General features: G+C 34.7%; 1 protein-coding gene across 10 annotated transcripts in view; it reads right to left on the bottom strand.

Moving 5' to 3' along the window:
• LOC135585914 (protein SWEETIE-like) overlaps positions 1-25,490 on the bottom strand; it is an 83,194-nt gene that overhangs the window by 20,231 nt on the left and 37,473 nt on the right. For all 10 annotated transcript variants that reach the window (XM_065111456.1, XM_065111446.1, XM_065111448.1 and 7 more), the window contains 16 exons: positions 24,981-25,094; positions 24,725-24,892; positions 24,496-24,582; positions 24,198-24,291; positions 20,573-20,641; positions 20,359-20,481; positions 20,196-20,264; positions 20,003-20,107; positions 17,920-18,008; positions 12,703-12,859; positions 7,300-7,449; positions 7,033-7,082; positions 6,809-6,908; positions 6,667-6,723; positions 4,109-4,176; positions 3,324-3,417 (listed from right to left, as the gene is read on the bottom strand). In XM_065111456.1, the coding sequence (XP_064967528.1) occupies positions 3,324-3,417; positions 4,109-4,176; positions 6,667-6,723; positions 6,809-6,908; positions 7,033-7,082; positions 7,300-7,449; positions 12,703-12,859; positions 17,920-18,008; positions 20,003-20,107; positions 20,196-20,264; positions 20,359-20,481; positions 20,573-20,641; positions 24,198-24,291; positions 24,496-24,582; positions 24,725-24,892; positions 24,981-25,094 (1,594 nt within the window). The remainder of the gene's footprint in view (positions 1-3,323; positions 3,418-4,108; positions 4,177-6,666; positions 6,724-6,808; positions 6,909-7,032; positions 7,083-7,299; positions 7,450-12,702; positions 12,860-17,919; positions 18,009-20,002; positions 20,108-20,195; positions 20,265-20,358; positions 20,482-20,572; positions 20,642-24,197; positions 24,292-24,495; positions 24,583-24,724; positions 24,893-24,980; positions 25,095-25,490) is intronic.

Here is a 25,490-nt window from a genome sequence, read left to right as displayed (position 1 = left end):
GATAGCATCTTATTTCAGTTTGCAAGACAAACTAGCATGATAAGACACGTCAAACAATTATGAAAAGAAAATTTTGGCAAACAATTGAATTTATCAAGAAATTCACAGCACATCAATTGTGAAAATTATTAGAAATGTGAATGGTTGAACCATGGTTCGCTTTACCGGTGCGTATCGGTGTATTGACCAGCTGTCGGTATAATACATACCGAGTTATACCGAGCGTACCAACACATAATACATGGGGGCATATCGATGTACTGCCCATACTAGTTTCCTGTCGGACTGGTACCTACCGCCCATACCGAGCGGAATATCATAGTACAATGAACCTTGGGTTGAACTATTCGTGTTAATATTATAAATGAGAAATTCACATGGAACGAGGGTAGGAGGGTACTTGTCAGTGTCCACAAAGGAAGCGACAGATGATACTACCAGAGTTCTCAATGTATTTAAAGGTTTAGCATCGTTCGACAATATGTAAGGATACAATATTATAAATGCATTAGGTTAAGAGATAACAAACAAGCCAAGTAAAATCAGAAAATTTATTGTTTGTCCAATATTAATTATCCCATGCATGTCTAAAGCATTTTCTAGACTTCCATAAATAAGTAGCTCATATATTTTCTCATATCTTGAAGACTGGAACAATCTAGTAATAAATGAATTTTCAAGACATAGTTAAGATAAAATTCCTTAGTGCATGTTGTTTACTGATGATATTATTTTGACTGATGAGAGTCTAGATGAAACTACTTCTAAACTTGAAATATGGAAACTGAGTATTCTAGACTTGATAGTCTAAGACTGATTATGTGAAGCTCGACCATCACAATAGCAAATAAAAAGTGGGGGTTATAATTAAAATATATGGCCAAAAATCATGAAAAATAAAAGTTTATATGTTTTGGATCAAAATGATGGGTAAAATTATTGTTTATTGAGTTAAATTGAGATAATTTAAGTAGAGATGGGCATTAGGAGTGTTGTGAGATTGTCATGCACCCACTTACCCCTAAACTCTAAAAAGATGTTATGTTTGTCATATAAAGGCATGTATGATTTAGGATAAATAACACCACAAATCCATTAACTTTAGGACAAATTTTAGCTGGGTCCACCAACTTCAATTTTTTATTGGCACCCTAAACTTTAATTAATGTTTCACTCAAGTTCAACTGTCAGCTTTCATCTAAAACCCTTGTTGGAAAGCTGAGGCAGTAGGGTAAGAACTGATTTAGTAAACTGTCGTTAATAAGTAAGGTTCTGATTACTGTACTGTACCATAAAGTTCTGAATACCGTACCATATCAATGTACCGATCAAATGTCGGTATGGTTTGTACCGAGCTGTACCAAGCATACCAACGTATAATACACTAAGGTGTATCAATGTACCGCCCATACCTAGCGGTACGATACAGTATTGCAAACCATGCATTAATGTTAGCATGCCAAACTTGACTTGACTCGCCAACTAACACAAGCAGGTCATACATTTACATTTATATTTATATTTCATGTGTATTAAATATTAAAAAATATTTCTCAGAGTAAAATAAGTTTAATTAGGTTTTATTAAAGTTATTGAATGGTGAGATTAGTCATTTTAATGATGATTTAATCAAAATTTGATCGATTTTATGTCAATTCAATGTCTTTAATATCTATTAGGGTATTTACCATGTTTATAGTGTTGAAAAAGAAGTAATTAATGGGTAATTAACTATGTTAATCATATAATAAGTATATCTAATTTTGATTTCATCGTAATTTAAACTATAGTGGATCAAAATTACGTATTTAATACTTCTTTTATGTGTTTGACATATTTATGATAGTAAAATAGATTTAATTAGGTTTTATTAAAGTTATTTAATGCTACGATTAATCATTTTAATGATGATTTAATCATAATTTGATTGATTTTAGACTAATTTAATATTTTTAATACCTATTAGGGTGTTTGACATGTTTATAATGTTGAAAGAGAAGTAATTAGTAAGTAATTAACTATGTTAAGCAGGTGATTAGTATATCTAATGATGATTTTATCATAATTTGACCCATATTCGATCAAAATTATGTTTAATGCTTCTTTTATGTATGTAACATATTTATTATGATAAAATAAGATTAGTTATGTTTTCATAAAATTATTTAATGCTACGATTAGTGATTTTTAATCGATATTTGCTCAATTTAATATGTTTATACTTTATAGCGTATTTGATTTAAATTTGGCAAGATCACGGCACCAAAGGAACAACCACATGATGATGCATAGGTTCATGCCAGAAAGATAGATGGGAACCATCATCATTGGCAATGTATTTATTGTGACTACATTGGTAAGGGTGGAGGAATAACTCGGGTGAAGATGCATTCGACTAGCGAGTATCATGATGTTGCAAAATACAAGAAGATTCTGACGGAGATCCGTAAATTATTTTAAAGCAAGCTACAATAAGCAAAGGAAGATACATTAAAAAAGAATGCAAGAATTGAGGAAGAATATTATAGGGCTATGCAAGAACTAGTTTATGATCAGTATGAGGGTTGCGACGATCAAGTCGACCCGAATCTCACAACTGGGATTCGTGCATCATTTAAGCATCAGTATACGGTCGATGAAGCAATGAGGCATCGACGACCTGACTCACAATTGGAGAATGACAGTGGTAGTAGAATCCAGAAGTCGCCCAACATGAGGTAGCCAACTGCTCCTCAGTTTATATTGTAATAAAATAGTCTAACAATTCAAATGATTTTTCTGCAGATATTTCAATATTTACAGAAAGACAATCCGTAACGGACTGAAATACAAACTTTGCACAAGACTATTCCTCAAAGCCCGAAAAAGATATGTGATATTATTCTTGCCTAATTTATATTGATTTTGCTAAACTTATAGTATTACTAATTTACTCTATTTATTTTTAACTTAAAAACCCTATCCTAACTTTCTTTTATTTTAAGGTATTTTCGAAGGATTTTACATTAAATTAGGTGTACTGTTCGGAATGCCCTGGTGTACTGCTCGGTACACCGTATCATACCGTACCAAGCCAAGCTCGAAACATGATCCAATTAGGAGTTCCATGGTTGAATTCATGAAGGGAAAATGTAAAGGACTAACATGCTTAGAAAGACATGTTAATGCATGTAAGAAAAAAATTTAGAACCATGGCAAATTTAAGTTGGCCCAAGGAAATAAATCCAATAACATTCTACTATCTATTTAAAACTTTTTTCAGAGCATTAATTAGTAATAATACTCAATCAAGCAAAATACACCAAACTAGTGTCAATTTATACCTTATTATAAAGAATATTCATCCACCGTGATGGACAAGAAACACATGATATGTGAAGCCACTGAGTGATTGTTGAACAGACCAGATTTACAATCCTACAGGAGAAGAAATGACTTCATTAGCATACTTTTATTTTTACGAAGCAATATTGTAATCTGGCATGTCCTTTAACAGAAAAACAGACACAAAAATATCAAAATAAGTTGTAATGCACACATTGCACATCATATGGGATTTCAATTGGGACATGTTTTAAAGACCACATCATATGAGGACAAATATTAATCTAAATGCTTTCATATTTAGAAACATAAGTTAGGTCAAATCAATTAAAATAGCATAATAGAAATAAAAAACACTGACAAACTGGGCAAATAGAACATGTTATAAAAGATAACAAGTGTGTTATCCTTATGATACAAACCTCTTATTTTTTCATATTGCTAAATAAATTATGGACAACAGTTAGGTTCTGCATTACAATGAACCAAGTTGAGCTCAATAAAGTCTGACAATATTCTAAGAATGGAGCCAATTGTAGAGCTAAGGCCTCGGAGTCTTGAAACATGAAAAGAGTTGTCTGAATAGCAGTCTTGAAACATGAAAATTCACTCATGTATTATTCTGATGGTTCCATATATTTAGTTGAATTATCCAAATTCCCTGATTTTATTTTAAGTTCTACTGAAAAAAAGGAAAAAATGCATGCATATCACCATCCCTATTTCAAGACAATGAACCTGTTACTATATCAATAAGTAAAAAAAGTATGATTCTGTAACCTACTCAGAGTCAGTTTCCTCATCAAGCAGACTGAACAGGTTTTCTTCGATATTTGTGTCAATCATGGCAACCTGTCAAAATAAAACTAACAGATAAATAAATGTCTAGTCTGGACCCTGAAGTACATCAATATTTAAGAGACAACTGCCACAATTATACCTAAAGACATGATTTCAGTAGAACACCTTTTTTCTATATCTTGTGCTAAGCAAACTACAGAAAAACAAAGAGCCTAGTAAAAACAAAATGGTCTAGTAACCCCCTTTAACTCTCAAGCAAACATTTTAAGCCAATTGTCAAGCATGTAAGTTAAATACCTAACAAGACAAACAACTCATAGCTCATATCTTAGTACATCATTTCATCATTTAGTGCCACGAACAGATATTCCACCTAAAAACAAGAATGGCACTAAAATAATAATAGATTTGCCACAGAACAAGCTTGTATAGTGCTGATATCCCCATGATTGTTCTTGCAAAGCAAAATACTGAATTAGCTGGTTTCTAATTCAATAAAGTTTAATACATTTGGTCGATAGATCTACCATTGATTCACTTGCTAAAAATTTGTGGCAACATAGAAAAAAAAATCCAAAGAGTGAAATGAGAGGTCTTTGTCAGATATTAGTTTTAAGTATAAAAGCGCCATATCTATTGTACTGTTATCTCTAAAACACCCAAGTTTAGCCTACATCCATATTATCCATCACTGATCCAAGATTGAAAACAATATTTAAATCAGCAATATCCCAAATATAGTTCAATCGCCTCTCTTGTGGTCAATGACAAATCCACTCCCACAATAAATAAATAAATAAATAGAATAAAATCAACAATAAAGTTAGACCTGGTCACCCCTGAACCATTTACAGTTGTTAAATACACAATAAAAAATATTTTTGAGAATTCTTTTCCTATTTAGTGTACTTGGCAAGCAATAAAGAATTGTATTCAATATATTTTCTAGAAGTAACTCTGCTGTGCATGGAAATGGAGTTTGGTTTTTAAAAGTTAATGGGGACCAATCGGGTTTTCTAGCCTTTATTAAAACCGTTTTTTGTTCTTATTTATCTGTGCTTAAGCAATTCACTATGGCCTTATGTATCCTAAATTTTAGCTGTTAAAATATAACAACTTTTACAAAAAAATTTCCATCACAGAAATGACAAAATTCAGTTCATAGGTAAGATTATTTCTAAACTGATCATCATTTCAGGGAATTTTTTTCCAAAGAGCAGTATTGATACACCTTTTTTATATTCATTTGTCAATTTTTTTTTCACAAGCTTTTCTTTAAGAAGATGGCAACCAGGTGTCAATTGCAAAACAGAATGCTGGGCATAATGGATCCGACCATGCATCATTGGCTGGGCAAGTGTAATTTCTTCAGACAGAAGGGAAGTGAATTGATATTTTACCAAAGGCTACCAAATGTGGCAAATGCACTAAGTTTTCTCACGAGATATTATGTCAGATCCATAGGAAAGAAATGCAAAAGGAATTTAATAAACAAGCATGTGAGCAGCCCTAATCTAAGGACCCAACCCTAGATTTTACTCACAACGTCAAAAAGAACATGGAAGTACTTAGACGAGGAAGTAGATGAGATCCAATAATGCATTTCTACAAATAAGCAGCAGGACCTCTACAATGCAACCTCGATGTTATAGAATGCTGTAGGTTAAGCATCATCAACTTCCCTAGTATCAACCAGTATGGTATGGTCCACCCAGTATCCACTAAACCGGCAAAGAACTGATAAACATACCACTCCTTACTGGGTAAAAAGCCTAATATGACTTCAGAGCAGCTAATTCCAAGGTACTTTGGGTCAGCTTAGCTGCACCTAACATCTTAATACCTAATCTGGCTCAAATAGAACATATTTTTCACTGTCCAGGCCCATAGGGCTTGATCACAAGCATCTTCACCTTGAACATGCAGTATGAGGCAGATGGACAGGAGTCTCCTCTCGCATCTCCAATTGAATCTGTGTCATAGGTATAACAACATGAAGCTGGCTTTCTTAGCTGATAAAGACTTTCAGTTAGCTACAAGATCTCTGGATTAAATCCCGCTTTCATCGCTTACCTTAATTGAAAACAAGCTCTCTATCCTTCACCACTTACCTTTATTGGAAACAAGCAGTCTATTCATATTTGGAGAAAGGTGATCTTTTCCAAACCCCGCATTTGATGGAGCCACATGAACTGGGTTTGTCCTTTTAGGACTCCAACCTCTTGACCTATTTCAACTGGTAAGTGCCTTCACTTTATGAAGTTCTTTTAATATTTTTTCCCATTGGTACCAACTAGTATAACATGGTGTATTGATATAGTTTATGCCTCTATGGTACCATACCAGTTTGGAAGGTCCTTGAGACCTTTAATGGTCAATATTTGATATCTCGATGTCACAAATCCCATCCTGACTTGGCTGATGACAGCATAGTATACAACAACATAACATAGTATATGTTACTTGAAAATTTAATAAATACTATGACTAATCTATGGATTATGACAAACTAATGACCACAGATTCATAAGAGCTCCTCACCGGATCTTTTTCAATAAGATGACGAAGGGTTGACACAGCAAGGTGACGAAGAATAGGCTGTTGACAAGATGCATAAGCATATTACAAATCAAAATGGAAACAAGAAAATTGCAGACATTCTCTAATTTTCTATTAGAAGTACCTGTCTCGAGTAAAGAGTTGGAAGAAGATTCTGAACATGGGAAAACACAGAAGCAGCTTGTGGAGCAAAAAGGACAAGCTGCTGTGTGAATCTGACAGACCTGCAAATATTAATAGCCTATTATGTGCTATACTTGATATTAATAGAACACTGCTTAATACTCACAAAACCCCTCAATATAATCAAACTAAAAGAAACCTTCTCAGATTAAAAGAAATACTTACTCAAGAACAGTTGATGTCTCTTGGCAAGAGCTTATTTCTGCAATAACAGACTGAAAGAAACAAACATGTTACTATGCAAAAATATGTATACATGCAAGAATAAATGTAAAAAGCATAGAGCTATATAACCTAAACTAGTCAATTTCTCAGCCCAAGTACTCTGTAAGCTAAATCATACACAGGATTAAAAAAAAATCATACACAGTATTGTTGGCAACATGAAAAACTTGAATAAAAAAAATTTAATCCATTAACATGGTAAATGACCTTGCAACGAGAAAAAAATGTACTCCTTGGAGCAAGCTCAGGACCAACAACAGCAACTATAGCATTGATTAGACGCCCTATCTCCTGCCTAAGATCGACCAATCCGCTCTCCTCTGCCATAATTATCTCCATTGCAAGGAAAAGTGTTGCCTGCATAACACAATCAAGGAAGGCAAGTAATGTTATGGCCAATCATTTGTACAAATGTGTGTCAGATGCAATATTACATGTTCAAGTATAATAATGTATTTACTCAACAAATCACCAAGGTTTTTTAATCTCACCCATCAAGTACCAATTCCCACCATATGCATGCCTTTGAAAAAAAAAAGAGTGAAATTAATTGGTTATTAGGGGCTTTCTTCTTGACATGATCTTGGCCAGTTATTTCAATAGGCGCTCGCCTAGGCCGCCTCGCCTCGCTTCACTTCCAGGCAGCACGCTTCAAAGCCTCGCCTTGCTTCACTTCCAGGCGGCACGCTTCAAAGAGGCGCCTGGGCGCTCGCCCGAGCCCAGGCGCCAAGCGCTTCGGGCGAGCGCCTGGGTTAAACCAGGCGATCGAACCAGCGTTTTAGGTCTGGTTCGGTCTCCAGTGCTTTAGTTGATTCAATCGAACCAACTAAAGCACCGATATCAGTTGTCGTTGCCCAACCCTAACCCTACTCGCATTCACGCTACCGCTGCCGCTCTCGCCGCTCTCGCTCCCGCTATCGCTATCACCGCTCCCGCTGCCATTGTCGCCGCTCTCGCTGCTGCTGCTCACTTTTACTGCTGTCGCAACACCCTCGGTCTTCCCTAACACTCCTCTTCCTTCTCCAATTTCGAAAATATACTGTTAACAGTATACTAGTAATAGTAATGTATTTGTATTTATTAGATTGATAATATATTATTTTGATTTTAATACTGTTAATTTTTATTTATTTGAAATTATTGTTAGGTTTCAGGATAAATGGCAAGTATACAGAGCAACTCAATAGAGTCTCCAATGGCATCAAAAAAATATCCTGCATGGAAGTATAATTATCTGAAGGATCCGAAAGATACTAATGCAGTGACTTACATATTCTGCGATAAGACTACTATAGGTTGTATTTTTCGTGTAAAACAATATCTAGTAGGAAATTTCAAAAATGCAACAGTTTGCAAAAAATGTCCACCTGAGGTAAAAGAAGAGTTGCTGAGTTATACGAATGAAAAGAAGACACAAAAGAATGAATCTTACGGGAATTTATCAGAAGACAATGTTGAACATCTCAGGGATGAATAAGAAGATTATTCTATGTGTATTAACCCAAGTGGGAAAAAAGTAAACGACAAAAAAGGAAAAGAAGTTATGAGTACTAAGAAGGGTAAAAAGGGACCGATGGATATATATATGTTTCATAAACAACAAGGGCAAGCAGGAGGCTCAAAATTTAGACAAACAAATATAAGTGATGCTTGTGATAAAGAAATAAGAGGAAGAACAATTCAGCACATTACTCGCTTCTTCTATCAGGCTGGTCCTCCCTTTAATATAACTCGTTTAGACAGTTTTAAAAATATGATTGAAGTTATTGGAAACTATGGTACGGGATTAAAACCTCCAAATTATTATGAGATCCGAGTTGCATTGTTGTAAAAAGAGTTGAATTATACAAATGACTTACTAAAGAGTCATAAAGAATCATGGGCAACACATGGTTGCTCTATTATGTCAGATGTTTGGATTGACAGGAGATAAAAGAGTATAATTAATTTTATGATTAATTGTTCTTTAGGGACTATGTTTGTAAAGTCAATAGATGCTTCATCTTTTGTAAAATCTGGAGACAAAATATATGATTTATTTAACAACTTCGTGGAAGAAATTAGAGAACAAAATATCGTTCAAATCATAACCGACAATGGAAGCAACTATGTATTAGCTTGTAATATTCATCTTTTGAATTTTTTTAATTATTTTATCTTCAATTAAATGTATTAAACTCTTAAGTCTTATCATTTTTGTTATCTTGTGTCTCAGGTAAATTGATTGAAACAAAAAGACAACACTTATATTGGACTTCATATGCAGCATATTGTATTGATTTAATGTTAGAGGATATTAGAAAAATCTTATACATCAAGAAAACCCTAGAAAGGATAATTTTTGTCGTTGGATTTCTTTATAATCATATTGGGGCTTTGAATATGATGAGAAAATTTACAGGGAACAAAGAATTAGTGATATATGGTGTCACCTGATTTGCTACTTCATTCTTGACATTACAGAGCATGCATCGTCAAAAACATAATCTGAGAAACATATTTACCTCTAAGAAATGGGTGATAAGCAAATGGGCAAAAGAAGCAAAAGGCAAGAGGTCTACCGATATCATCTTAATGTCATCCTTTTGGAATCATGTAGTTTATATATTAAATATTATGGGCCCTCTTGTTCGAGTCCTTTGGTTGGTGGATAATGAAAATAAGTCTGCAATGAGATATATTTATGAGGCTATGGATAGTGCAAAGAAGACGATTAAAAGGTCTTTTAATGAAAATAAAAAAAAATATGAGAAAATTTTTACAATCATTGACGAAAGATGGAATTGTCAACTTCATCATCCCTTACAAACAGCAGGATATTATTTGAACCCTGAATTCTTTTATAAGATTAAATCTGTTGGGTTTGATGCAAAAGTTTTGGATGGGTTATATCAGTGCGTTGCAAGATTAGTTCCCAGCCTTAAAGTTCAAGATAGATTATTCGTGCATTATCTTTATATAAAAATGCCGAAGGTCTTTTTGGAATTCCAATGGTCGTTCGATCCAAGACAACTACATCTTCAGGTATTAATAATTTGATATAATTAATTTCATATATATTATGTTACTATGTTATTGCTAATAATAACATACATTTTGCAACTGAATGGTGGAGTTTATTTGGAAATTCCACCCCGAACTTACAGCAGTTTGCTATCAAAGTACTTAGTTTGACATGTAGTGTTTCGGGTTGTGAACGAAACTGGAATGTCTTTGAGCATGTAAGGATCACTAAATATTTTTATTTTAATTAATTAATTTATTTAGATAGATGTATTAATATATTTTACATTATATAACATGACAGATTCACTCGAAGAGAAGAAATCGGTTGGAACATCAACGATTGCACGATCTTGTTTACATAAAGTATAATCAAGCTTTGAAGGCTCATCATGATTTGCAAAATAGAATTGATCCAATCTCTGTAAGATATTGATAATTCAAATGAGTGGTTGATAGGAGACATGGGTGCTAACTTGCAAGATGCTGAAGACGAGCTTGTATTTGAAGATGATAGATTGACATGGGGAGATGTGGCAAGAGCTTCAGGTGCTAGAGAATTACAAACATATACAAGACATAAAGAATGAAACATATTTTGATAAAAAGGACGGAGTCGAAAGATAAAAGAAAGAGGACGAATTCAATAAAGATGATATATGTGAAAATGACGATAATATTGATTATGATGAATGACTTTGATGTAAAATTTTATTGTTTTGAATTTTGAAACTTTTTGTTAATGTGACATTGTGATTTTGTATCTTAGATTTTTTTAATTTAATAACATATTTATATTTAAAATTTTAAATAATTATATTTATTAATTATATTATATATTTTTATATTTTAGCACGTCGTTTCGCTCGGGCAAGCGCCTAGTGCCTCGGGCGTTTTTGGACCTTGACACCTTTTTGCGCCTAATGCTTTTTAAATCACTAATCTTGGCAAACATATATGTAAAAACCTGTATCATTAAATACTGTGGCCTATCCTCAGGAACACATGATTCAAACAAAGTCCAAACCAAAATCAGCACTAACATTTTGACCAATTCCTTTGACTGTGATCCCATGGCATTTTAACAGATAACAGATGTATAAAGCATCGATCACTTGTATTCTATGATTTAGTAAATCTTTCCATGTTTCGTAATGATTATGATTTCATTAGACATTGAAGCTAACTCAGATGTCATACATGAGATACCTTCCAAACTTAGGTCAAAAGAGGATGAATATGCAATCATATAAAAAATATATTTTATTAAGGAATCTATGAAAATTTCTTAACATGCCAAAATGAGCATGATGGAAGTGCATGCAGGTCATTCACATAGAAAATGATTTGTTTAAATTATGTCTGTCAATCATGAAGGTGGAGGGTTGCATTACATGCAGGTCATTCATATAACACCACTAGTGACAATCCCAAGCCTGAATGAAAAAGGTGAACGGTTGCGTTAGGCCACTGACAGACAACCTGCATAAAACTATGCCAAATCTCTTGAACATGGATCATAATCAATTTTAATGCATGGGTCTTGCAAACACACTATATCGATATACAATTTCATTATATCAAGAACCTTGACCCACCAACCAATAACAGACTATATTGATATATAGTTTCATTATATCGAGGACCCCAACCCACCAATCAATGGCTCACGACATTCATTTTGGTGGTAGGACCACTACAACAAATTCAATTAGGGAGACCAGTACCGGTCCTAGATGTATCATTATGAGTCCGAGGATGTACATATCTTCGTTTAGAATCTCATTTATTGTTTTATAGTCTTAATTTAGTTTAAATCTGTCTAATTAGATTGTATATAACCAGAAACGGGAATTTTATTGAATTATAGTATTATTTAAATGTTTCTTACAAAATTTGGTTCATACCAATGTATTAGAGTGTTGATACACACGATGTAAAAACCAATGCAAGCTAGCTGCAAGACCAAGCAAATTGGGGTTGCCAAGGCTACTACATGCCCCATACAAATTACCTATATGAAATATAAACCAAAAACATGGAAAATTTTGAACATTGCAGGAACATATAATCAATGGTTGCACTGTTGCAGAGCTGTGATAGTGCACTGTGAGAGTATACTGGGTGGTATTCTGACTTGTACCTCAATGTTAATTAAAATAAAAATGATGAATGACAAGTTTTCGACAATGAGCTATATGTTTTTAAATGAGTATTTGATATACTAATACTCGGTTGGACCAATAAATACCACTCCATACCAATTGGTTGGTTCAAAATTTGAGATCTTGACATAGGCAATATGCCAATTTTACTTTAGTGAAGGCGTAAACAAAGGCTTATGGTTTCTGCCCAAGGTAGCATGTGGCGTAGCACGAGAGTGTATAGAAATATCATAAGAAAACAAAATTATCATTTGAACCTCTATGTTCATAATTAAATAAAGAAATTAATACTTATTAAATGTTAAACAAGTATTTAATGCAAGAAATTAGCAGCCAGTCCTCTATAATAAAGCGAACCGAATTAGTTGGTGCCACATACAGAAAACCACACCATCATAACAGGCATCATATAAACACTGACTACAAATTTGCAACTAGGTACCTGAATTTGAGGGACATATGATAAACCAGCAGCTTCGATTATCAAAAGAAGAGAATGCAAAGCCCACAACTGCAGGCTAGCATTTGAACTCTTGGCTAACAAAGAAATTGACCTGACAGCTGAGGTCACCAGAGTAGTTAATGCTATTCCTCCTGCACTGCAGACATGTACCGAAGAAATCATCTATCAACTTCAAATTCAACAATAGAAAATTACTTATATATAAAAAGTTATAGCAACAAAACACTTTCCTACATCAACAAAAACAATTCATGTCAGCATTTACAGTACATAAGTGAAAAAGACTAGTTGGAACAATTATCATTTCGCAAATTATTTCCACAATGGATCAAGTTTCAAGGAAGTTCCTTGTAGGTTTCTGGTCCACCAAATAAAGGCTCCAAATTTGAAGGCAATACATTATCAGCATGGCCCCTACACAACATGGACTACCATGCCATCATCACTATGTCACAGTGAAGAATTTCAATGCCATCAGCACCACCTTTTGTTGACTGGATGCTGAAACAGCACATGCTGGTGTCCCGATTGACACTTCACAATTACAATACCAATGCCACTAAGAAAAGGAAAAAATGAAAAGGGAAAAATCAATCTAGAAAGTAGAGTAGAAGGGCAAACAGATACATAAAATCAGCACAAGAGATCCTCTTATTAAGTCTCGTCCCATTGCAAGTTGCAATAACAAATTGAGATGTGGCAAAGACATGGACTCACCAAGGAGCCGTGATGGAATTTTGTTGCAAACCATTCCCTCACCACTACTGAGTTATCCAAACTGAGCAGTGGCTGGAAACAATTTTTTACATAAAAAAACCAAAAAAGATAACTTGATTGGGCAAATGGCCATTTCAATGGCCTGCCCCCTCATCAGAAACCAGCAGCAGCTAATTTGTAGATCAATTGGCATGACAAGACTGGAGAAATCACCACAGATAAGTTTATGTCAAGCATGAAGCAGGAAGTATTGCAAGAAGAAACATCCTAGAATACAGCAGTCAATCAGATTTCATTCATAAAAATCAATCCAACCACAACCAATTATATGACGATTTATTCATAATTCATTTAAACTTAAATACAAACTAAAAAAAGCTAACATGTAATGTGATAATCATGAGTGTATATCAGAGTTAACCAGATCTACAGCGGTGAAAACCTATTCTGAACTAGATACCTTGGCTGCATAAATCTTGTCCACAAGATCTGGACGATCTCTAATCATAGATCTAATAATGGTTCAAACAGTCAGATGGTGACATGATGCATCATGAACTCATAATCAGAAATCTACTACCAATTATTGCCTTGATGACTGTACTCATCTTTTCCTTGGAATGTACATAAAAAAAAGAACCTAAAAATATTCTGATGTTCCAGTTTATGCCTGTGATCAACCATCTGATCTTCAATTGGTTGCTCAGATTCACTATTTTCACCAACTATTTTGCACGTTCACTTGATCTTCCCAAATTTATACACAAGTAGAGTCCCCTTAACATTGTTCCTTTTTCTTTTTACTCCATTACAACAAGTCATAAAGTTTGAATTATTTGGGGTTGGCTACATATATCTTTTACTGTCATTGAGCACTATAGGAAGTTATATCCTTGGTTAAATTAAGAGTATCTAAATTTTTTTTTTTATGGTTTGTAGCAAAGTGGTCTCCTTATACCTCTTCTCATACGACAAATAGTAATTATCTCAACTCTTCTAAACAAAGCATCTATAGGTCTTCTTAGCACATATCTATACCATCTTAAACAAGTCTCCCTCACTTATTCCTCTATCAAAACCACACCTAATTCTTCATACTCCACTGAAGAGAAAATTTCTTTCTTTTTCATAATCATCTATAAGAAAAGGGCTGCTAAGTTACATTCAATTATATGATAAAAAAAATTTGCTAAAAGTTTTTAGCTAAACAGCACCATGAATCTTCAATTCCAGTGATGATATGTCATTCTTGAAATGACAGTTACTTTATGTACCCATGCATTCCTTGTTGGATGGGTCTGATAAACAGGTCAACACTATTATACGGTTGAGAACCTACGTTTCCTCCAATAGAAAATGTGTCACTTTGGCTTCTGAATAATCAAGAGCTAAAAAAGGTTGGATTATCAGCTCTAACGTGGAATGATCCAAATTGTCCAAACAATGGAGTTGAAGGCTGAAGGAAGATTTAAAATTCTAAAGGCCAGATTTGATAGGAAACAAAAACACTTAATTAAAAATAAAAACTCAATATATCAATTCTTAATTGAGAAAAAGGTAGAAATTTGCAAGTTTATTCTCCAATACTAGATAAAGAGAATAACGATAACATAAGATAATGGATGCAATACCATTCAGTTGAATCCCACACTGAAATGGAAAAAGACAAACTAATTTACATGAGCTAAATGGGTGTACAAGTAACTTGCCTTAAATATATTGGGTCAATGTTTCAAGCTCTGCAAGCTCGTAGACCAATTATTCCATCAAACCAAGTCATGTCAAACAGTAACAATGTAGACATAGCATCATGTATAGTAATAAGTCCGAGTAAGATAGAGTAACCGGTGGACGGGTGGATAGGGTTGGAGGCACATCATGGTTTGGAAGTACATTATGGCATGAAGCTGCCACTAGTGGACCTAGGGTTTGATTCTGGACAAAGTTAAGCTTCAATAAGGATGTCAAGCACGTATCTGCAGAGATTGCACAAACAAACATCCATTCTGTGAAATCAATCCAACTACAACCTATTGTACAATCCTTTATAACAATATTTTATATTCCAGTCTTAACAAGACAAGCCCTAACAAGACAAATCTAACTCATAGGACAAGGCTTTCTTTTCCATACAATAAAAAACCTGACATAATCCAAGCTCTCAAGGACCTCTAGAACCTTTTAAACCAAGAAATGCAATTGCAGCTACTGGACCCACATATTGGTGGTCCATGCCAATACGGGTCCAATCCATTCTAGTATACCGATACACGGTACATTAGAACATACCACAATATTGTAGGGGAAAGGAAGAGGAGGGTAAGAAGAAGGAAGAGGGAGAAGAAAGAAGAGGAAAATTAGGTACAGGTGGAGGAGAGGAGGAAGAAGGAAGAAGAAAAGAAAAAAAGGAAACAAACAAGAAGGAAGAAGAGGAGGGCATGAAGGAGGCGAAGCAAAGGGTATGCCAAAGCATGTGGCATACAAGAGAAGCGTGACACAACTCCTCACAAGGAGTCATGTAATGAGCCGAGCCCTAGCGCGGGTCAAAAGAAGAAAATATACATTGTAGATATAGTGTACCAGATCAGACCACCCAATTTGGGCTCCATGTACCGATCGATGATCGAACCAGCAAATATCGGACATACCATACCGAACCAATCAAGTTTGCACTCCATGTTCTAAACTCAGATGCCAATGTGTTAATAACTTCTATAAACAAAATAATACCTGAAAGTAGCTTTGATATGATTGATACCAAGGATTCAAGAACACAAAAAAAAACTATTTCAATGCTTCCTTGCTCTTAATGAAGTAATAATTTCACATGATTGATATCCACTTTGCATTATTGCTATTAGAGAGTTTGTACTACCATTTAATAGGCAGAGCTTGAATGAAATTATTATAGTTAATAATACAATTGTCATGATCCATACTGCTCTAACTCAAGTAACAATTCCATTCGATCAATTTCCAATTTTCTGTATTGCTACCAAAGATAATCCACCACCATCTGATAACAAGAGCATTATTAAATCCTTCCATAAATTGTATAAGACCACTATATGACCCATTTAGGTAGCAGACAGATCGACACAAAATTACTAATATGCCCACCATGAACTGAAATTTCACCCGAAACAATATGGTATGGGCAGCATGTACCAGTTCATGGGCTTACAAAAACCAAGCCTACCTGTTTTACGCAAAATGGTTGATATGTGAGGCATGCCGGTCGGTACACCTCACATAGTGTCACTCCCAATAGTCCAATTGACCATTGGGAGCTGTTTGGGGCTTATAAAATCTCCTCGTACTCCCACTTTCACTCACTCTCATTCACTCTCAAGCTCACTCTCACTCTTTCTCAACCTTTCTCGCTAGATCTCTCAATTTAGCAGATTAAATTTGTTTAATCTCCCTAATGGTCAATTAGTGAAGGTTAATTTCGATAAAAAAAGGATTCAAGCTCGAGATCTGGTGGAATTTGTCTTCAGTTAAAGGTATTTTCCATATCTTTCTATTTTTCTTTTCTGTTTCATTTAATTAGCACGAAGAATATTGGTAAATCTTGATTCATTAGGGACTAACGATTAAGTAATACTTAACTAGAGATATAATGATTAATTAATCAATAGGGACTTATGATTCGATTAGAATGGTAGCTGGTAGATTTCCCTATGTTGCAAAATGCATTAAGATTCCTCTACATACAAGGAAAACCATCCATGCAGAACATTATATGGAAAAAGTTAAAATTCTATAGACATAGACCGAAGAAGAAGCAGAGTACAAGCATGCTGCCATGGCACCGATCTATGATCATTAAGAGGGTAATGGCAAGGGTCAACGTAATGATGTTGACTCAAACCTTGCAGCTAGCGTCCATGCCTTCCTGGAGCAACAACGCACGCCTATAAGGAAGTTATGAGATGTCGACTAGGCAACTTGTGTAGTATGACCATGGTAGCGGCAAGGACAATACAAGTGACCCAAGTCAATTCAACATAACTCTTTTCACTGCAGGTGATTCATTCAAAATATCTCTTTTCTTTGTAGGTGATTCAAAATCATTGGAAGCAACTTCTTCAATGAAGGATGATGCCACAAAGTGCTTCATCGATGGATTTGGAAAGATAAGGATTTTAATTGAAATTCCTTATAGCCTAGAATTTTCTATTGATTTATGGCTTAGATATACTTTCTACTTTTTTCTTATTAAATTGAAATGTATACACCAACAAATTAGGAGAATTTCCTTTTTCAAAAAATCCAAAAAAAAGTTTTTTCCAAATTCATTTAATTTTTCAGCATTTTCTCGAATTGCCAGTCCGTGTCGGTGTACTGACAGGTACATACTGGTTCAGCTAGGGACCGATAAACATGGATAGTATGAGACTAGTAATAATGTTTAATATATGAGGGCGAATTTACATTACAAACTAAATAAAGAGAAATGAAATTTAAAAAGCTTACCTCCGATAAATACAACCCAAAGAAAGAGCAATAGATGCTATATAACTTGGATCCGTTGCTGCAACTATCTCTCCAAGAAGAGACCGAGTCTGATCAACAAAAGTGATTATACAATTTAGAACATAAAGAAGGAAAAAAGTACAAGAACTTGGACAAAGTAACCATCTAAATTTGTTAAAGAGCTATTTTAATAGTAGATGTCACATCAAAATCACCAGCCCACTAATGACATGACAAAAAATAAATATTTCAAAATATTCATCTAAAAATTGAACTCACACAAAGTAAATAAAATTGTATAATGCAAAGAAAGTCTGGGTTGAGAAACTATAATAATCAAGAATATCAGAGACATCAGAAGCAAACAAATCAGCGAGTATTAGATATTCAAGATATTATGACATTAAAAAAACAATGATATGATATCAAGAGATTCAAGGGTACAAGATGTTAAGGACAGTAAGAAAACACTACTTAGCTAATGGACCATTAATAACTAGGTGGATCAAAATCACATTGTAGTTTCGTGCTACTAACTTGTGACAATTCAACTTAAAACAGTTCACTACGATATGGCACTTTTTGCTTTTGTTTGTTTTTAATTAACTTCTATTTGAACTGTAAAAAGCTTGAAAGGAACAGTGTCTAGACAATTTGTGTTTATCAAATAATCTCCATCCTCTCACAATTATGTTGTATTCAGATCCATAATAGTTAAATTTAAAAGCTACAATTTTACAATAGTGTGATGCACAAATCTAAAGATATTCATGGAATTGGGAAAGCAAGAAAGTTGAACAGATGTGTGTGAGAAGACCAAAGGTTCAATGATCCCAGACGTTTAAGAACTTTATGATCACTGCCAGTGCCATGTGATAACTATTTAAGAAATTCAATAAATCAAAAAAACATGATCTTTCTACCATGTAACAGCTGCCTATCCTAATGTAACTAGAGAAGGAACGGTATCACAAGACTGAGGACACATATATAACAGGGAATTATGCAGCACTTGATAATAAAATTCACAAATCTCAATCTACACTGTCTTTTGCCTCAATCTAGACTTTCAATAAAATAACCACTCAGATACCAGTAAACAGATAAGCATAAAAATGTCACATTTGACTTTTGCAGAACCATTTAATGCAAAAGACTGACTCCACAACATTTCATTTGATATAAATGCATCTTTACAAGATGTAGATCATGTTTTCCATATAACATGACTTGACCAAAAAGCATACTTGTCCAACTAATACATTGTTACATGCACAAGATATGTATACAGTTGTTTGTCATAACGGATATACATATAGAGTCAATGCATGTGTAAGTGTACCATCTTAAAGATAGTTTTCAAAATGAGGCTGGGAAGGATGCTTTTAGTTTTGTGCTTAGAAATGCTGCTGGTAATCCAGTTTTTGCTTCTTGCAGTTGCAGGTTCATGAAGCACCAAAGAACACTCTATTATAAGGCTCAGGCTACTATGAGTTGCAAGGCCACTGCTAAGAGTTCACTGCACCCAGATTGAATCTGACTTAGAGCAACTAATTCGTATACTGAAACACAAAGTGGCAACTCCTTCGGCTGTGGTGAATGTAATTAAAGTCATTTTTACCCTGCTGAGGTTCTTTATTCCTATTTTATTAAGCATGTACATAGAGAAGGCAATAGGGTGGCCAATTGGTTAGCCAACTATGCTACTCTCTTCGTGTAATTATTTAAGAAGAGGGAAATGGCCCTCTAAATCTTCCTGTTTTTTAATATCCTCTGATAGAAGGGGGATACCTGTGAACACGCTTTACAAAGTAACATATTTTAATGTTTTCTTGGAAAAAAAGATGCTTTTCAATATTTAGTGTAAAGCATTCAACTGACTTAAACCCAGTTTGGTAGTAACTTGAAAGCTTTGACAGAGACTGTTAAGAATATAGGTAATATAAAGTTGAACCTTTGTAGAAAATTATACAATAGTCTGGCTTTACCTGGACAGAACGAGAATTGTTGATAATACAATAATATGGTTTTACCTGGACAAAATGACTTAATCTTATAATAGCATCTTATATGTCAAACGCACCAGCTTTGCAGTAAAGATGTCATTTCCAAGGCGAGCCAGTAAACCAAGACCCTCACATGATGCTCTTCGTTGAGCTGGAAAATTTTCACTTTCTGCAAGAATACCCTGTAGATTTACAGGTATGAATATATCAAACAAAGAACCAAACTAGCCGTCTCCAGGAGATATTACAGAAAATTACAATGATTTGCACCTGGAAGATGGACTGAATGGTGCTTAAAACCTCAACTGTCAATGTCTGGTTTCGTAAAGCAAGCAGGGACTGCACACAAGGATAATCTATCACATGGGCATCAGAAACAATGCAATCCTTTTAATATATTAGTCTATGAAAATCTAAAGATGTTAATTGACACCTTTAACCCTGCTAGCATGCCTACGCATGCATTTGTTACACTGGCCACATGCCATGGTTGCTTCTTGCTGTTCTTTATACATTGATCAACTTTGTTAAGAAGCATTAATTTCCCACCATTATCCTTGAGGTGAGGAACAATAAGAAAAACAAATATTAAATATTAATATTACAAAATATCATATCCATGAAATATGACCATTGTAATTGCGTACCTGCGTAGCGAACATGGTCCCAAAGCACAATAGCATTTGATTAACCAACATTTTGCTGATCGACTCAGACTAAAATAAAACATCACAAATCACAATTAATTAGCCAAATCAAATAGAGACATTTCAACATAATACAAAGGTAAAGAATAAAAAGACTTCCATATATGCATAAAATGAATCTGCATCATTGAGAGAAAGCAATAAGTGAAAGGTCTACATAGGAATTTCATTTATGTAGCAAGTGCCATGAGCAGGGAACAAAGAAGGATAAAACTTTTGGTAGAGAAGTCATTATTTGTAACCAATGCATTTTCCTTTTATCTACTTGTATTTCTGTTCAAAGGTTCAGTGTAAGTCACGGCTTACTTGAGAATGTACCAAGAAGATCAAGAACATCTTGAAACAATATATGCCCAAAACTAAATTTAGCTGTTCCGTAGCTTCTTAGTTGCAGGGTTGGGTTCAAGTTCATAACTTAGATTAGAATTAGGCAATAAGAATAAATATTAATAGTTAATCTAATTGAATAACTAAAATTTCAACTATATATGGAACGATGGATTCAAATAACATTTTATACCGGCCTGTACTGACTGGTATCTACCTGTCTGATGGCTAATAATCTAATTGAATAACTAAAATTTCAACTATATATGGAACCATGGATTCAAATAACATTTAACACTGGTCTGTACGAACTGGAAACTACTTGTCCTATGGCTAATCAGTCTGTGAACAACATGATTTCACTGAATCTGGTTGGATAAAGGCAGTACAACCCATTAGGCCAACTGAACCATGTGTGTCAGATGGTACTCTTTCCACCTTAAGTTCCCTTTATCCTCCGATCTCCTTCAAAATTATCTCAATCTCACATTTGAACCTCTATCTCCCACAAATCTTAGTAAATCAAGATTCAAACCCAAGAAAGCAACATTAATTTTCCCCAATTCAAGGTAAATCTGAAGCTCAAAATGAAATCCTTTGGCTAGTTTTTGTTGAATGGAGCTTTATTCTTAAAATTTCCCATCTCAAGGATATGGTTTTATACTTAGATTGTAACTTTAGCTCTAAATCTCTGTATTTCCTTCTCTGAATATCTGGTTGAAACAAGACCAGATCTACACAATCTAGCATAATATCTAACTCATTCTAAGCTGGGTCCTCATGGTTCCAACCAAGACTTGTCTGGGTCCAACCAAGATCCACTTGAATTTGCCTGAGATCAGTTTGGTTCCAGCCATGATCGATGCAGATCCAGCCTAGATCTGCACAGCTACAGTATAGATCCATGTAGCTCTAAGCTAGACACACAAAATCTGACCTAAATTTGCATAGATCTCATCCTGCAGATTTAACCTACATGTGGATATATAGGCTATAAGTTGTACATGCACAGATCTCTTAATGGCTCTACACAATGTCATCACAAGAATGCAAAACAAATGTCCAGAGTACAATTGACGCAATTATTGAGGTACAATAATTAGTTGATTAAGTTGAAGTTCTTTATAAGTCGTCAACAATTAATTATTGATGTATGTCACTATCAAAATGTTTACCAAGAGCCTTAAAGCACACTCAACAAGAATCCTACATTGGATCCTGGTAACACAATTTGTCAGAATCATACTGAGGACCTAAAACCACCTCCCATCAGAAGACAATGATCATTTTAGTGGCGGTAGCCTAGTAGGCCTACGATATGACATCAAATTTTCAATCGGATGTTTCTGATACATGTATTATGAGTCAATTGAGTCAATTTTGGAACTTCTATAATTTTATACATGTTCTCTTCATATATGGTTTGCAATACATGGTAAGAACATATTTTGATTCATTATTAGATCTAAATTTAGAATAAAAAATCAACTATTTTTTATTTATTTAGTAGTCAAAATTCAGGTTTTGTATTGATCTTAAAATGGGTCCGGTCAGAACCATTCAGTCGTACCTATATGAATCGATACAAATCCATATTTACACATGGTACATGTGCATATTAATATTACACAGGTCTGTCAATAAAAATACAAGATCATTGCAAATGTAGCTTTGTAGCTGACATAAACAACATCATGATAATCTTCCAAAGAAGACTTGTCAAATAACATTCTTCAAATGAATACAATTAAGGATTTCTTTTGTGTTTCTTTAGCATAGATGTTTAATTCCCCAGCTTTATCTCTAGTATCATTCCATCTCAAATTTCATATTTTGCTTCTGAAACACAATGCTGAAAGTTTAACAAGAAAAATCACAAGGTTGATGAAATAATGACTACTACATGCCAGGTGAGAAAACCTACGATAGTTTTACTTTGTGGCAGTGACACACATAAAAGATCAGTTTGATAATGTGAGTCATTACTTTATGCTGCACCCACCTCATGTTGCGTACAGGCTATATTTGCTTGGACCTAGGCACTGAACATCAGGTGCAACATGGATATTAGTGATCAATGTGTGCGTTGTTTAAGTAGAATATGTAGGCATCCAAATTTAAAATACAGGTATGCACATGACCATTGACCAGTCCCTAGTAACAACAATATAATCTCAAAGCAAAGGCCAAGTTATTCAGGTGGTCCCTTCTGGACCAATTTTTATTACAAATGAGCACATGATAGGAGAGAGGGCAACAAAAAATGGGCTAGAAAACTGTAGTTTCAGAAATGTCTTTAGTTTGGCCAATCTTTGTTGCTTCTGTCATGTTCTTACCCTCTCTCATCCCTTACCCTCTCTCATGTTCTTTCCCATCCTCTGTTGCTTCTTCTCCTTCATCCTCTATTCCTGTGGACTGCTGACCACTTTATTCTTGCCAGTCATGCATCTGCTGAATTCGACCTTTGATAGAGTCAATTCTGGTCAAATCTGACTTACATCCAGCACTGGTTTCTGCATCTAATTGTCCACATGGCTATGAAAGGGTGAAGTGATGAGTTCGACCAAGGTTTTCAAATTCAGGTGTCAGACCCATACCAATCATGACCAGGTCAGTACAGGACCAAGTTGTACAGATGTATTATGTCAGTACATTGATGCATACCGAGTTTCGGAGAAAAGCTTAAAAGGACTGATAAATATTTATAAAATATTACAAACTTGTACTAGGCTGTACAAGCTTCTAACAGGTGTAACGCCTGGTATGTTGTCGGACCAGTAAATACAGTGAACCATATGGGACAGCATTGGAAACCTTGAACCCATCCACCATACCATACAAGTGGTTGTACATGCCTTGAATCTGAAGAAATTAGGGATTGAAAGGCTGACATATTAGGCTCTGACCATACCAAAAAGGTTTGACGTTATTCCACCATACATAATATCTTCATAACAAGTGATTAGAAAAGCATGCAAAAAAAATGATGGCATTAAAAAGCCAATTCAGTCGTTTATTAAGCCTCACAAATAGTTACATATAGTTCAACAATAAAAGCAACATAATTCTACAGAAAAGATTAAACACAGACTGATTAGCAATGAACCAACATGTGAGGCTATTACCCGAGGAAAGATGCAAATGTGTTACAGATAGTTCAACAATAAAAGAAATGTAATTCTACAGAAAAGATTAAACACAGACTAATTAGCAATGAACCAACATGTGAGGGTATTACCCGAGGAAAGATGCAAATGTCGTCATCCCATACACATGGCATTAGTCCATCTTTGCCACCATCAAAAGCTCGAAGCTCATCTTCATACCAATCACTGAGCATTAACAATAAATAAGGTTATTAAATTTGCTTCAGGTGAATAACAAAAAAAACTGTATCTAAACAGGGTTTGGCAAGATATATAAATAAGATTAAGCAAATCTTAAGCAGTGTGACAAGAATTATATAAAATGTCAGTCATATCAAGAATATTACAGTATGCCGATAAAGAGTGCATGCAGTAAAATGAAAGAAGTACCTCCCAGGTACCCAAGGGCCTAAGCAAGCATCCTTCTTATCTAACAAGGTTCTCAAGCTCGAGCTTTCTTCATATCCCGATGGATCACTTTTTATGCAAGTCACCGCAAAAATTTAACAAAGCCAGTTTAACAAGTAATGAAATGCATATCAATATCAGTACAAAGATTGCTCAAAACACTCAACAAAACAACTTCCACGATACAAAATAGCAACTCACTTTAACTTACCTGAATGGAGAAGTGCATATTTCGATGATTTGCTGATGATCAGTTTCATATGCCATAGGATTTGGAATAGACTGATAAGCCATCAATGTTCTGGCAGTGAAGAGGGCTAAAGCAGACTTCATATTTGGTAATTGCTTTGAGGAAAAGAATGAAATATAGAACAAAGCTCTGCAAAATTTTAACATACAGAATTTAGAACAAGCAAGCCGAGAAGAAGAGCAGTACCAACAAAAAAAGGAGAGAAAGATGAATCTACCCGCTGAGGTATGCCAATACGGGTTGAAGAAGAACTCCATTAATAGCTGCTACTGTCGGACAAACAAAGCTTCTTATAAAGGCAGTTAGTGCCTCAACTGCAGCCGACAAGACACTAGAAGAATAGAGAAGTTGAAATGTAAAAACTAATAATATACCAAAAGATAGATGTTCTTGCAAATTAGTTGAGAATCCATATGAAATAATATACATGCACCATTTTCCATATACAAGCACATCACAGATAATTTAGCCCATTGTAGGGCTCAACTCAATGCAAAAGTGATGCTTCAAACCAAGGATTGAAATATCGTACCACACCGGAGTTTCGACATTCGCTCGGTATGGTATAGTACTGTATACCGAGCGGTACACCGTTCTGTCACGGACTTAGCTGGTTTTGCCTAAGTCGTGCGGCACCCTTGCGTGTCCGTCCGCAAAGATCAACCTCCCGAAGCCTCCCGTGATCCCTTATGACCCACAAAAGAGAGAACAGGACAGAGAAAACGCC

The sequence above is a fragment of the Musa acuminata genome, chromosome BXJ2-6 (assembly GCF_036884655.1).
Source record: "Musa acuminata AAA Group cultivar baxijiao chromosome BXJ2-6, Cavendish_Baxijiao_AAA, whole genome shotgun sequence".
Taxonomy (NCBI): domain Eukaryota; kingdom Viridiplantae; phylum Streptophyta; class Magnoliopsida; order Zingiberales; family Musaceae; genus Musa; species Musa acuminata.
Note: the sequence above shows the minus strand (reverse complement) of the source record. Positions and strands in the feature narration are given on the sequence as shown.